General features: G+C 38.4%; 1 protein-coding gene across 4 annotated transcripts in view; it reads right to left on the reverse strand.

The window, feature by feature from the left end:
• Positions 1–14,493, reverse strand: part of HERC3 (HECT and RLD domain containing E3 ubiquitin protein ligase 3) — a gene marked incomplete at both ends in the record, with an annotated part of 97,001 nt that overhangs the window by 49,010 nt on the left and 33,498 nt on the right. For all 4 annotated transcript variants that reach the window (XM_084233105.1, XM_084233102.1, XM_084233103.1 and 1 more), the window contains 6 exons: positions 63–174; positions 2,798–2,857; positions 4,443–4,567; positions 10,079–10,155; positions 12,610–12,770; positions 13,340–13,470. In XM_084233105.1, the coding sequence (XP_084089231.1) occupies positions 63–174; positions 2,798–2,857; positions 4,443–4,567; positions 10,079–10,155; positions 12,610–12,770; positions 13,340–13,470 (666 nt within the window). The remainder of the gene's footprint in view (positions 1–62; positions 175–2,797; positions 2,858–4,442; positions 4,568–10,078; positions 10,156–12,609; positions 12,771–13,339; positions 13,471–14,493) is intronic.

The raw sequence follows: 14,493 nt of genomic DNA on the forward strand, positions 1-14,493 counted from the left end.
TGAATTTTTTTAATGTAAAATGCATTTTTAAGCACAGGGCTTTGTAAAGGTAAAGAACATACCTGTTCTAGAATCACAGAGTGCTGAGAGTTCATCAACTTCTCAAACAACACTCTAGTTGAATTCAGGTCAATCCCAGGGATTTTAGGACTTGTTTTAAAATGTTCATCAATTCTACACAAACAAACAAAAAAAAAGTGTGTAATAAAAGAAAAACAAAGCAAACACTCTAATAAGAATTGTAACTAGGTAATCAAAATAATTGCCCATACCGATCTGGTTTAAATTTGACCTGGCAGACAAGATGCACAAAAACATTACACTTTGCAGGAGACCAGCAAAATAAACTTCCTGGAAGCACTTTTTCAAAGTGAAGTTAAGTATTTATTGTATTTTTTTTCTTTAAGTCAAAGCATATGGATATCATTTCAATTTGAAGTTGTCTTGAAGTTTATAAGCAGAGTGCTCGTTCCCTGAGTTCTACCATTTCCTGTCATCCTGGCACATTGAACCACATGTAGATGCTGCTGGTTCAACAACATCCCCTGTGCAAACTGGCCTATTCTGCAACAAATGACAAGTATGCCTCCTTGTTTAAAGCTTTTCTGAAAAGAGTTTTTAAATTTAAAACCAGATCTATAACACTTAACGCAGAGTTAAGGTCTCTAAATTAACACAAGGGATACAATTATATTCACCCAAGAATTAATTTCACTGCTAATATTTTTAACTTCCTAGCAACTAACCATTTTTCTAACCTGAAATAAAGTCTTAGTCTTTTAGACACTTAGACAACATCTCTTTTAAATATCCACTGTTGAATACACTCTATCTATTAATAAAAAAAAAAACTTTCTATTTGCAAAACAGGCTTCTATTTATGAGTAATGGAAAGACTCAGATAGTTTTAACACCCTCTAACAGCAATATTATAATTTATAAAAACAAGCAGAACTTTTAACTTTAAAAAAATTTATAATTATATGCATTGGAACCTAAATGGTCAAATCAAGAGGAGCTACTTGGGCTTTGTTAGGTCTTCTGTTGTTGCTGCTATTGTTCTAAAAATGTCTCTACCCAAAACATAGAAATTAACTTTGACGTCTTATATGTAACCTTCCATATGTTATGATCAGAGGTATTTCTGCAATGCTATTTAAAAATGTGCTATTTGGACCTCCCTGGTGGTGCAAGGGGTTAAGATGCAACTTATGAAGCTACCCACAGCCACTGTAGCATGAGTTTGATCCCCAGCCAGGGAGCTACCCACATGGCGCAGCAGACCTCTCCTGACTCGCCCACTGCTCCCCTCAGCAGTGTATTTCAGTCAATCTGCCTGTTCTGTTCCCCACTCCGTCTCTGGTGAATCCTCTCACCTCCCACACTTCTGGCCTGTACCCCAGTTCTTGTACGTATAAATAAATAAATCTGTAAAAAGTATATGCTATTTATTGCTTTGTAAAACTGGTCTTCATTTTAATTGATTTTCTATGATGTAGTCTTCATATGCAGGAGCAGGACTCTGAAATAGAATAGATGACAGTTCGAAAACAGCCTTATTTACAGTTCTATGAATCCATGTTACTAAGGGTGAATAACCTAATAAATCTTGCAAACAGCCATTTCCAGCCTTCATAAAGCTGTCCTTCTAGAACACAGCTTCTCAACATTGGTACTATTGACTTAGGAATAACTGTTGGACAGTGGGACTATGAGATGCTTAACAACATCCCCAGTCACTACCCACTAGATGCCAATACTATATCCCTCCAGTTTTGTAACATCCAAAACTGTGACCAGATACTGCCAAATGTCCCCAGGGAAGCAAAATCACATTGAAGTGAGAACCACTGTTAAAAAATACCAGCATCAGCACAATCCAGAAAACATTTCCCTGGAAGAAATTGCTAAGTGTTGAAATAAAAGGAATTGGATGCACCCATTCCAGATACCCTGAATGATTTTACAATCTCTAAGTGTAACTGCAGTTTTATAAATTATAATATTGGTGTTAGTAACTGCAGAAAGTTTCTAAAGTGACCTCTTGCAACCCAGCTAGGGTCACGCTTATTTGGGGGAGTGGGATTCACACATAGAACTGAAGTCTAAGTCTTCTTGAGATCTCATTGGCCGAGTCACTAGCAAACCAGGACTCAGAGATGGCCAGGACTTGGGATCACCAAAGATCAAAACCTTTGACAAGATCCTTGTACTGTATCAGGTTCCTGGGGGAGATATCTATTAATAGAAAAGTGGTAAGGTCAAAGGACCAGTCAATTTACCTCCTGGGAGCTCAGGTAAATATAATTTCCTAATGGCTGAGTTGGACCTGAATATAAGGAGCCCCTAAAGTCACCCTGGAACTTCCCCCTAAGCTCACTCTTTTTGAGAAAAGAAAAACCTAGGGGAAAGTAAACCAAAGAAACCATGGAGAGTATTTAAAGAATGAAAAATCTAGGAACAAATACTACACATGTGTTGGGTATAACATTTTCAAATACCCTGAAAAACTTTACTTTTTGATTACATGAAATCTTTCTAAGATAGTGTCTCTTTGGTAATCTGCCTCCCTGCCAAGCAGGCATAAATCAGCATTGCCCTTCCTGATGTGTCATAATGACGAGTGTGTGGACATTACAATTCTTGAACACGTCATCAGTTTATCCACTGAATTAAGGCCAACTATCATCAATGAGAATAGAAGTCTTTCACATCATCTGGTGAGTATCTGTATCACATGGGGGTTTTTTTGTTGTTGTTGTTGTTGTTATTGTTAAGACTCTTATAAGTCACTTACTTTTTTTCAAGAAAACTTCCATTCCAACATGCTGCAGAAGACAATATCTGAACAACACCACTGCTCAAGAAGAAAAAGGGAGGGTAGTATTTAATAATTACAAATAACTGGTTGTTTAAGCATGAGCAATAGACAGTCATCTACTCTATGATTTCATTAATAGCAGTTCTTTCTTACCCAAAAGAAGCCTTGGAAAATAAACATTTGCCTTAGGGAAACATTGTGTCACATCACAAAATGGACAAGAATTTATGTCATGTTACAAAGAGATTATCAACGCTATCGGAAAGAAATACTTTTACTCCTGATAATGATCTTGAGCATTCTTTCACTACCAACCATCTAAAACACTTCCCACCTGACCACTATATACGAGTACAAAATAAAACTAAAAGAGAGAAATACAGGAATTATCTTTGCAAATTAATAACTGAACCACCACTTCCCTCTATTTTGTTGATGCCATCTCCTGAGAAAGTAACTAAAAATAAGTGAAATGAGTGTTTATTCCAATTACCTAGTTTATACTGGTTCTGGGAAAATAGCTAGTTTCCAAGAATTCAGAGTGAAATTGCATGTTGGGAACCCTGGACCCTCTTATTAAGCATAAGAAAAAGGGGAGGACTGAAACAAACACATGGCTGCGATGGGGATCACAATAGCTTCTGTTAATCATAGGATATGGGTCAGGAAAGATCTTTAGAGAGCATTTCTTCCATCCCTTCATTTTACAAATGAGAAAACAGAGAACTCGTAAAGTGTCAAGGTCCTGATAACATGTGTCTGCAGTCCCCCACCCCACCCATGGCGAGTCCAGTCCTCATGCCCTTCCCTGCCACCTTCTAGCCTGACTCCTCAGCAGAACCACCAAAGGTGAGCAGGATCCTGAGGACTGCCTTGCAGCTGTTTCAGGGCATCCCACTGATGCCCTCCCTGTGAGCCAAAAAGTTTATCTGGGCATCTGTCCCATGACAATTTATGTCATAAAGCAAGATGAATTAGACACAGTTCTGGGAATGACCACTGCTTAGGACACGGAATGATTCATTTATTCCCATGTATTAAACGCTCTGCAGAAAAGTGGAAATGCTATCAAAGTTAAGGAAAATGTGTAGAAATATACAGGAAAAAAAATTCTTCTTTAAGAAAAATAAACTTGATAAAAGGCCTCAATCCTTTACAACTGTTTCTTTTTTTAATCTGACCCTGAATTACCATGTCAACTAATTATTTTGAATGTGAAATGTTAGAAAGTATTCATATTTGCTAAGAAAAACAGTTGTCTGAGATTTGAGATGCTCGGGAACACACAGATGAACAATTCTTGGGATTAAACAACAATGATACTGAGCCCTTTTAGCAGAAAGGCCAACACAGAACTTCATCAATCAGCATTTTTAAGATTTTACTCTAATAAAAGGCAAAATGAGGAACAAACTCGGTGTAGGAAAGAGGGACTATTCCTTATGTTATTTGGGGCTGAGGGCATCAAACCCTGAAAAATGTGTGCCAAAGAAGATTCTCTAAAAGTAAAACTCTATTTATATTCACAGCCTCGATATGGAAATAGGGAAAAATCACTAAACTAGATAGCTCTGGTATACTTTAAAAAAAAAAAAAAAAGAAAACAAGCAACACCACATACTTGATTGTATTTGCATTGTTGTGTTCTGAGAGTTTTTGTCTCCAAACGGCTATGGTTTCATCATTTATTAAACTGGTATAATGTGCTTGATTCACAGTTCTGAAGTCAACAGCAGGAGAAGAATTCTGGAGGGTTGAATATAATGGTGAAAAAGAGAAATTATGTAGAACGGGTCTTTTTCCCTCTCCTTCTTCCCATCTAGTCTCTTATGTAGTGGGCGCTGTGGTACGCTGCCTGGATCCCTCCCACCCTTTAGGACGAAGGCATGCAGCTATGCAGCTCCATTCCTGGCTGTGCTATTCTCCAGGACTTGCCCTTGCCCTTGACTAACCTTCACTCCTTTCCATCCAATGGCAGGTGATATATGGGACAAAAGTCCAGACCCCTTGGCTCAATTCCTGACTGGCTGAAAAGCCATCCCAATGTCAGAGCGCTCCGTGGAACTAGCGGAGTCTCATGGGGACTAGCAGATTCTGCCCAATCCAATCTCCTTGCTCCCTAAGTCCATGTTTTTCTAGAGAGTTCTTCCCTAAAATACTTCTTGCCAAGAATCTCAGTCTCAGGGTCCATTTCCCAGAGAACCTAACCAAATACAACTTTCCACAATTCCCCTCCTCCGCTTTGAACCACCATAACATCAAGGTCTTTAAGGTATTAATCATTGCCTAACTGTTCATGAAGCACCAATAAAATGTTTTATAAAAAATGTCAGAGTTCCATTAAAATCTCTAGCACATCTATAAAAACTTAATGCCTCTTCACAGCAGACCGCTCCTGTCTTGCCCGCAGCTCCCCTCAGCAGTGTATTTCAGGAAATTTGCCTGTTCTGCTCTCCACTCTGCCTCTGGTGAATCCTTTTACCATGCTCCCCCCACCCCCACACTTCTGGCCTGCACCCCAGTTCTTCTATGCAAAAGTAAATCTTTACTTATTTTTTTTCCCACATATTTTTTTTATTTGTTTATACAAGCACTGGGTACAGTCAGAAACATGGAAGGGTGAGAGAATTCACCGGAGCCAGAGCGAGGAACAGAGCAGGCGGACGGACGAAATACACTGCTGAGGGGAGCAGCGGGCAGCAGGAGAGGTCTATGCGCCATGTGGGACCCTCGCCTGGTGGCCGGGGATTGAACCGGTGCTGCAGAGGCTGAGGGCAGCTTCGCAACCCAGCGCTCAATTGCTGCGCCACCAGGGAGGTCCGCAAAAACAAATCTTAAAAAAAAAAAAAAAAAACCAAAACAACTTAATGCCTCTTAATCTCTTGCTCCAAGTATAGAGATATAAATTATATAAGGAAGGTGGTAAAAAGGACATGTCAATGGTGGCTTTAAAAATTCCAAATTCCATGCTGTCCAACACTGTATAAATTAAAATATTCATGGAAATTAAAATAAAAAAGCAGTATAAGTATTTTTATTTTCTAAAATTGCTCCCTTTCAACTATTTGCCCCAAATTCTTTTCTTGACCTAGAACTAAAAAAAGTTGGAAATGCTTTATACCTTCTTATACTTGTCACTAATAAAGAGAAAAACTTAAATCATTCTGCCACCAACTCATGAGATCTTTTTATCTCCTTTGTAACAACACGCAAAAATATAAACATAAATGTGAATTTTTCTGGTCAGTTTCCCACAGTTATGAGCTAAGATATTAGGGTGAAGGAAGAGGGCGTGTAACAAATCAGAGATATTTGCAAAATTTCTGATCATTCAGTTCTTGATAATTATTCTATTATAATGGCCACAGACATCTACTGAGAGAAGAGACATCTTGAGTTAGTGAAAATCATGAGACAAAAAAAACTTGAGCAAACAAAATAACCTTTTCACCTTGGTTTTAAAACCATTGTTGCTGTACAATTTTAATTACTTCCCCCATTCAAAGGAGCAGCTGAACTTGACTCTAACACATACTTACAATAAAAGATAGACATGGGACTATTTTCTCATTCTCCCTTGCATGTCCAATAAACCACAAATGCCTTGGATAAAGTACAATCTCAAAATCACAGTAACAAAGCAAAAGCATCGATTTTCCATGCCTTCGAGTTACTAAAAGGAATTGATCTCAGTGTTTCTCAATTCTGACAGTACTTTGGGTCACCAAAGCTTCCAAAAGTCCTGAATAAGCCATCAATAGAACACTGAATCAAGAAGTAGTAGTGTAGTCATACTACAGAATACTATTCCACTATAAAGAAAGATGAAATGCTATCATCTACAGAAAAATGAAAGTAGTTTGAGGAAATTACATGTTGTAAAGCAAGTCATAATTACAAAGACAAATACTGGTCATTTACATAGCAAACAATTCAATGGAGTAGAATATCTACAAAAACTAGCAGCAGACATTACAAAGAAGTAAAAGTTCTGTAGTTAGGAGAGGGGAAAGGAGAGACAAGGATATATAAGGGAAGATGGTGGGGAAAAATTAAAGTTAATCAAATAATACATTAAAAGCACTCTTTTCAGGGACAAACTTCAGGTAGCATAAAAATGTAAAGTTTCAAGTTTGCTAGAAACCCTGGAAATATTATTCAAAGCCCAGGACTAGATGACCTCTCAATGCTTACATGTAATCTTGATCATTTAAGAGTACTCATTCAACTGTATGATAAAGGTGTTCTTCTAGATATTTAAATGGTGTTCAACCATTTTAGAGATAATTACAGTCTCTAGGAATGATTTATTCAAAATAGTGAGAAGTAGAAGCAAGTCTGTGGAATTTTATTTGAAATATTTAGCAAGACGTTCAAAAATATTTTAAATAAAGTATGAGTTGTTTTTTTAATTTAAGGGTGATTATCCTTGTAGCATGAGATGTAAAAAGTCGTGACTATTCCTAACCTTTAATCCACTGAAGCTATCTTTTTATATTGAAATGGAATCATTTAGTGAATACCTAGGTTCATTTATATTCAAATGGAAAAATCTAAATTTTGACATCACAACCAACTTTTACCAAGAAAAAATATTCTCTAAATGTGTTATTCCCCAAGCCCACATATCACTCAGAATGAAATGCCAATTAAGGCTTTGGGAAGTGGTGGGAGAAGTCCTAACAGCCAAGTTACACTAGAGACAGATTAAATCAAAATCCCTAGAAGTGAGTGTTTTTAGAGCTCCCAGGTTGATTCAATGGGCAAAGATGGTTGAGAATAACTTTTCCAGGAAAAAGAGGAGTGTGTCATGTAGAATGCCTTAAGGTCGACAGATACAGACACACACAGAAACAGACATACACTCACATTCTAACATTTTCCCCTTTAAATCTTACTTTCCCTTTTAAATCTTATCCAGAGGGCCTCCCTAGTGGAGGAGTTGAGTGCAGTTGAGTGCAGTTGAGTGTAGCGGGTTGAGTGCAGTGCTGTGAAGCTGTCCACAGCCTCCTCAGTAGGGGTTCGATTCCCAGCCGGCCAGGGAAAGACCCACCCACATGGCGCAGCAGACCTCTCCTGTCACGCCCACTGCTCCCCTCAGCAGTGTATTTCTGTTGTCTGCCTATTCTGTTCCCTGCTCTGTGAATTCTCTCATCCTCCCAAGCCTCTGGCCTGTACTCCAGTTCTTGTATAAATAAATAAATCTTTAAATAATTAAATAAATCTATCTTATTCAGAGAACAAGATGCAAGAAAAATGGAAGCTGTGGTTTACAATAAAAGCTGCCAATACCTATAATCAAATGTAGCAAAGGAGTATTTGAACATAACTCCCCTGAGCCCCACCCACTTCCTTCTTCTACCTCAGGCCTGGCATTAATGAATGTGCCAGCATTTTACAAAAACTGTGCCTATCGATGCACAGATGCTCCTTCTTGGTCCTTTAAGTGATTCTTAAAGCCATATGGTAACAGGGTTACCACATGATTTGGATCAGTCTTTATCTACGCAAACATTTATGATTAATCACTGAGTAAAAATGTATAGGTTCCAAGTTTAAAAAGTACTAGTCTGCTTTCTCTTTCTTTGCAACCTTACATTTTCAATGCATGCCACTCTTACCAGCTGTTTAAACTGCAGCATAAGCCCTGTATCTCCAGAATTACGCTGCTGCATTTCCTTCTCCTCAATGTTTTGTTTGCCTATCCCAACAGCGCTCATTACAGTAAGCTTAAGATCCACCTACATAGATATCATATTTATAAAGGGAATTAAATTAAGTTTTATATTGAATTTGACAGGAAAATGGAAGTTATATAATATTATTCAAGTCAGTTTCTCAGGGAACTGAATACTTCCAAACTCTATGACTTGTGGACAAATTGTTTCCCTGCAGAGATGAAGGGCTTTTCATATTTCACTTTTTTGGTATCTCAAGATTTCTCTGTGAAGCACTGAAGTGGGGCCTAAAATAAGTCTAAGTAATAGTTCCAAATCGTCCCAGGCAGTAGCACTACACAGTAATCTCCTAGGCCCCTGACCTGGTTAAGTATCGAGTTGCCAGTTGCAATGGTCCAACCTGGAATCTTCAGCTCCACCACCTTTTCTACCAAAATCAAAGAACTGCACTGATGAGAGAGCAGGAACGGAATGTATAGAAAGATGGCAAAGTATCAAAAAAGTAGAAGGTTTCCCCTTGTTTCTACCATTCCTTGTTTTTTTTCTCAACTGATTTTGAATCCTTTATCATCACAGTTACTCCCAGCTTCTCCAGGACAAGACAGGATCAGTGCACCACATACACTACGTGCCCCCTAAATGCTTATTGAATCAAAGCAGGGTGAGTGACCAAAGAGAGGACAGAAAGTGCAAGAACAGAGAAGTGGTAGAAGGCAGAGAGCATATCTGTGGTGCGAGGTTCAAATGGATTTCCCTTGTCCAGGAAGAGGAAATTAAAAAGCCAACACAGATAGTGGATTCACACTATATTCTATCCTGCACCCCAAGTCATTCTTTCTGTCTTACTCACTACAGCAATAGGAGACAATATGAGGGAAAGTTGGTGTGTTCAATAGGCAGGTTAAACACAATAAAGGACATCTGAATATTATGGGATCACATTTATGTTTTATATAATCACATCCAACCAAGCAGCCCATTAATTTCTCAAATACCTAGCATTTGTTGCTACTTAATAGAGGAGGAAAGAAATGGAAAGTCAAATAATGCCAGAGTAAGTATTAATTTTCTAGGCCACCTTAAATCTCTTTGGAACAAATGTGGATACAAATAAATAACTTTAATCTATAAATTAGAACTCTGGTTAAAATGCCAGGAAAATTACTGTCACTTGAAGGTTTAGTTTGCTTATTTTAATAAGATAAAATTAATAGAAATCAGGCCTCCCTGGTGGCCAAGGGATTAAGTATCAGCACTATCACTGCAAAGGCCTGAGTTCGATCCCTGGCCAGGTAGCTAACCCTCATGCTGCAGCAGACCTCTCCTGTCTTGCCCGCTGCTCCCCTCAGCAGTGTATTTCAGTAAATCCACCTGTTCTGCTCCACACTCTGTCTCTGCTGACTCCTCATCCCCCTGCACCTCTGGCCTGTACCCCAGTTTTTCTACACAAAAATAAAATCTTAAAAAAAAAATTAATAGAAATAAGAGGAACATTTCTCTCATGTAGTTATTCAAATAAGTATTGATTCACCTTCACCATTATTCCACCCCCAAAATAAAAGTCAAAAGAAAATGTTACCTCATATTTGGAGCAAAGAACAAAAGTTTGGTCTCCTCCAGAGAAGATCTGCTTAACAATATGATACTTAAAACGATCTGTCAAAAAAAAAACGTTCAACAGTATATTTTTCAATAAATAAAGGTTTCCCTCAAACCCTTTTTTCTAATATTCCAAAATATGCTTCAGTGGATTCTTATCCATTAGAGTTATGTCAGAGAAGAAACCTTCTCTCCTGGTTATTTCCCCAGAATTTTTTCTACTTCGAATTAAAAATATGTAAAATGGTACTGTCCACTCTAACCCTACCTCCACCCCCTCCCAACTGTCAACTAATCCTGACCTCATTTCGCTTTCCTTTTTGACACTGTCATGCTACCGACTTAAAATTTAAAATGGTCACTACTCTAAGTGGCAACCTATGCCTGGTAAATAGTTCAACATCTGAGTTTGGTGGCCCCTACCCACTTCAGGGTAGGGTTTGACATAAGGACCTCCATTTCCTATTCCCTTCATCACCCATCACATCGTGCCCATGGCAACACTAATACCACCACATTGCTTATATTTCTAAAATATTATCTCAAGTCTCCCCACCTTTGCTTTCTACCTTCCCCAGTGCACACAGCATTCTCCATGAATAGCACCTCTTAGATCATCATCAGATCAGTGCTCCTGGAATTGTGCAATTCCACAGTACTCACCACTGTCCACTCCCTCATAGATCTCTACCTGGCTAACTCCAAATCATCCTTTAAGACACAACTCAAACTTCTTCTAACAGGGATATTCTTTGATGCCTTCCTCTGTGCTCCCACATTACCAGGAAGGTTCCTAAAACCACAGCATTTGCATAGTAAATTGAAATTTTCCTACTTACAAAATCATTGTGGAAAACATCCAAGCACAAACCTACGACCTCAAGAGCTAGGTTATAGCTAAACTTTGAAAATGTATGGTTTCACATCAATTCCAAAGAACACCTGCACCCCTATGTTTATAGCAGCACAGTTTACAATAGCTAAGCTTTGGAAACAACCCAAATGCCCAAAAATAGATGACTGGATCAAGAAGATGTGGTACATATATACCATGGAATATTACTCAGCATTCAAAAAAGATAAACACATGCAATTTGCAGCAACATGGATGGCGCTGGAAGGGATCATGCTCAGCGAAATAAGCCAAAAAGAAAAAGAAAAATACCGGATGGTCTCACTCATAGCAGGAATCTAGAAAACTTAAATAAGGGACCAGGAAAATGAATAACTATAAGAAAGTGAAAATCAAAATCAACAAAAAACTATGAACCAGAGACACTTTTAGGGGGGCAGGGGTGGGAGGGGAGGGATTGGGGTCAGAATGGGGGCGCTGCAATTGTATGGGGAATATAACAATAAAATTTATTATCTAAAAAAAAAAATAAATAAAAAATAAATAAAAAAAAAAAAAAAGAAAATGTATGGTTTCAAAGTAATCTATTAAACATTTGAGTTTTTAAATGGACATACTTCTTATGGTCATGCATGAATACAATGCTTTAGAGAAAAGGAAATTTTAAAATGACAGAGAATAGGCACCAAATAATCTTTCATTTTTGGGAACATCACCTAACAAAATCTTATTTATTTTATATTTTATGTTCCACTATGTTTTTAGATGGTCATATAGTCATTCTATAAATATTTACTGCATAAGATGTTTGTGCCAAATCCTGTACTATGTACTAGGATTACAATAAAGAAATGACTCCCTATCTTCAAGTTTCTAATAATCCAGTGGGAAACTTATGAAGATGTTTTTTAAAAAAATCCTGATTATGCCATAATTGTGTCATTTTATACCCTTCAAAATCAAAATCAAAATTATCAAACCACACTTCCTTGAGACTCTCCAGCTCCAATCAGACTCTAGATGTGTTATTTCAAGTGACTCATACAGAGCGACTGCCTTATTTTGTTCCAATGGCAAAGGCACAGCTAACTAATACTAGTTAACTGGAAAAAAATAGCATAAAAAGAAATGTCACATTATGAACAAAATAGGAATATAAGGGGAAGGTGACACAGTATAAGCATTAAGACTACAAGCTTTACAATGAGGCAGACCTGGGTTTTAAGTCATGCCCCCAGAATCTATGTGATCTTGAGCAATTACTTAATTCTTAATTAAGCAATTACTTAAGGAGCAATTACCTCCTTAAGACCGTCTCCTCACCGCCAATATGAAGATAATCACCACCTGTCCTTAGGGTTGCTTTGAGTGCTTAGCATAGTGCTGGAACTTGGCTAAGCATTCATAAAACATTAACTCTTATTATTAGCAACACTGATTAAAAAAATATTTACACACCATCAACAAAGTCTTGGGGCCAAAATAATATTTTCACCTTTCTTTCTTCTCTAGGATTTCGACTACAGAGACTGTGTATAGTAAATGTTCATATATTTGTTGTTTGATGTTAAAATACCTCATGATCATTCCCTTCAAAAGCTACTTCATAGATTTTACCATTTAAAACATCACTAAATTTCAATGAAAATTCTGCTTACCAGCTCTGGCTGAAAGCTGGCCACTGTGGGCAGCCCAGTACCCTTTTACAGGAGATGGGCACTTCACGTTACAGGTGTGTCCAGTTCCTAACTGACCTCTTGCTCCACAACCAAATGCATAGATGAGTCCAGAAGAAGGCACGAAGGCTAGAGTATGTTGTCTGGGGGAAAAATTTAAATTAACTTGTCAGCACAGTTTCTTCTGTCATCGATATTGGTACTCCGATATGGAGTCATACTCAGACTCCACGTTTGAACCAGCAATTTCTACAGGTGCCCCTAAAAGCTTCCCCTGTATTTACATGTGACTCTTTCTGCAGTGGCTGGTTCTCCATAATACTATCTTCCCACTCTCTAACTTCTGAAGAGGGCGGCAAGGCTTAGACCAAGTTGACTGGCCTGCTACATGCCTCTGGGATAAGAGGTAAGGAGCATGGTGGACCTAAACAAAATTTCCATGTTCTTCGAGACTGTCACTTTCCTTCCTTCAAGGCTTCCCCACATACTGTTAGCCTTTCATCCTTAAAGAAGCCTAATATCCCCACATTACTCTGCTTCATCTACAGCCCTCTTTACCTCACATTACTCAGGTCTGACCTCCTAACTTTCACCATTGGTGGGCACACAGGTAAAATTTCCTTAAATGATGGAAGTTGTATCTAACCCCATTCTCCATCACAAAGACATGATCCATTTTTGAGTCTTAAGAGAAGCTCTTACACGCACTCACCTGCCACAAGCAATCTGAGTTACTTCACTGCCCATAAGCTCTAGAACTCTTCTTGGATTAACCTCGTCATTCATGGAATCATGTCCAAGTTGTCCACAGGAACCAGAACCAAAGGTAAAGACACCACCACTCTAAGAAGGAACAAATTACCATGTGACTTCACTGAACTCTAAGTTTGAGTACATTTCTTTAAAACCTTCTATAAACAAATCTCATATCATATAAATTTCTATATAAGAACACTGCGCTCGGGCCTCCCCGGTGGCACAGCGGTTGAGAGCTGGGCTGCGAAGCTGCCTGCAGCCTCTGCAGCACCAGTTCCATCCCCGGCCACCGGCGAGGGTCCCACATGGCGCACAGACCTCTCCTACCACACCCGCTGCTCCCCTCAGCAGTGTACCTCGTCAGTCAGCCTGTTCTACTCTCCGCTCTGGTGAATTCTCTCACCCTCCCGCGTTTCTGACTGTACCCAGTGTTTGTATATTTTAAAAAAAAAAAAAGAACACTGCACTCACTTGATACCTGTCCAAAATCAACTTCTTTGGAATATTCATTCAATAGGAAAAAATAAAAAAAGATTTTAAGACTACATTTTTATGGTACCAAGATATCATTACTTAGGAGAAGGTGTACCATCTGTAAATTTTTAACACTGCTTAAAAATACAATGATGGGCCCCTCCTGGTGGCACAGGGATTAAGTCTCAGCATTATCACACTATCACCGCTGCAGTTAGAGTTCGATCCCCAGCCAGGGAGCTAACCCACATATGGTGCAGCAGACCTCTCCTGTCTTGCCCACTCCTGTCTTGCTCCCCTCAACAGTGTATTTCAGTAGATTTGCCTGTCCTGCTCCCCACTCTGTCTCTGGTGAGTCCTCTCACCCCCCATACTTCTGGCCTATACCCTAGTTCTTGTATGCATAAACAAATAAAAATAAATATTTTTTAAAAAGTACAATGATGTGTTAGGAAGTAAATCAAAAAAGGAAAAACAAAGAGATAGATGAAATGAGATGATTTTGCATGCTCATTCACAAATATTATAAATAAGAAACTAAAAGCTTTACAAACTCGTTTTTAACAGCTATACTTGAACAAATGCTGTCATTTTATTAAAGTGTACCTATAATAGTTCAACATGAAAATACATTTC

The sequence above is a fragment of the Talpa europaea genome (assembly GCF_964194135.1).
Source record: "Talpa europaea genome assembly, chromosome: 5".
NCBI classification, from domain to species: domain Eukaryota; kingdom Metazoa; phylum Chordata; class Mammalia; order Eulipotyphla; family Talpidae; genus Talpa; species Talpa europaea.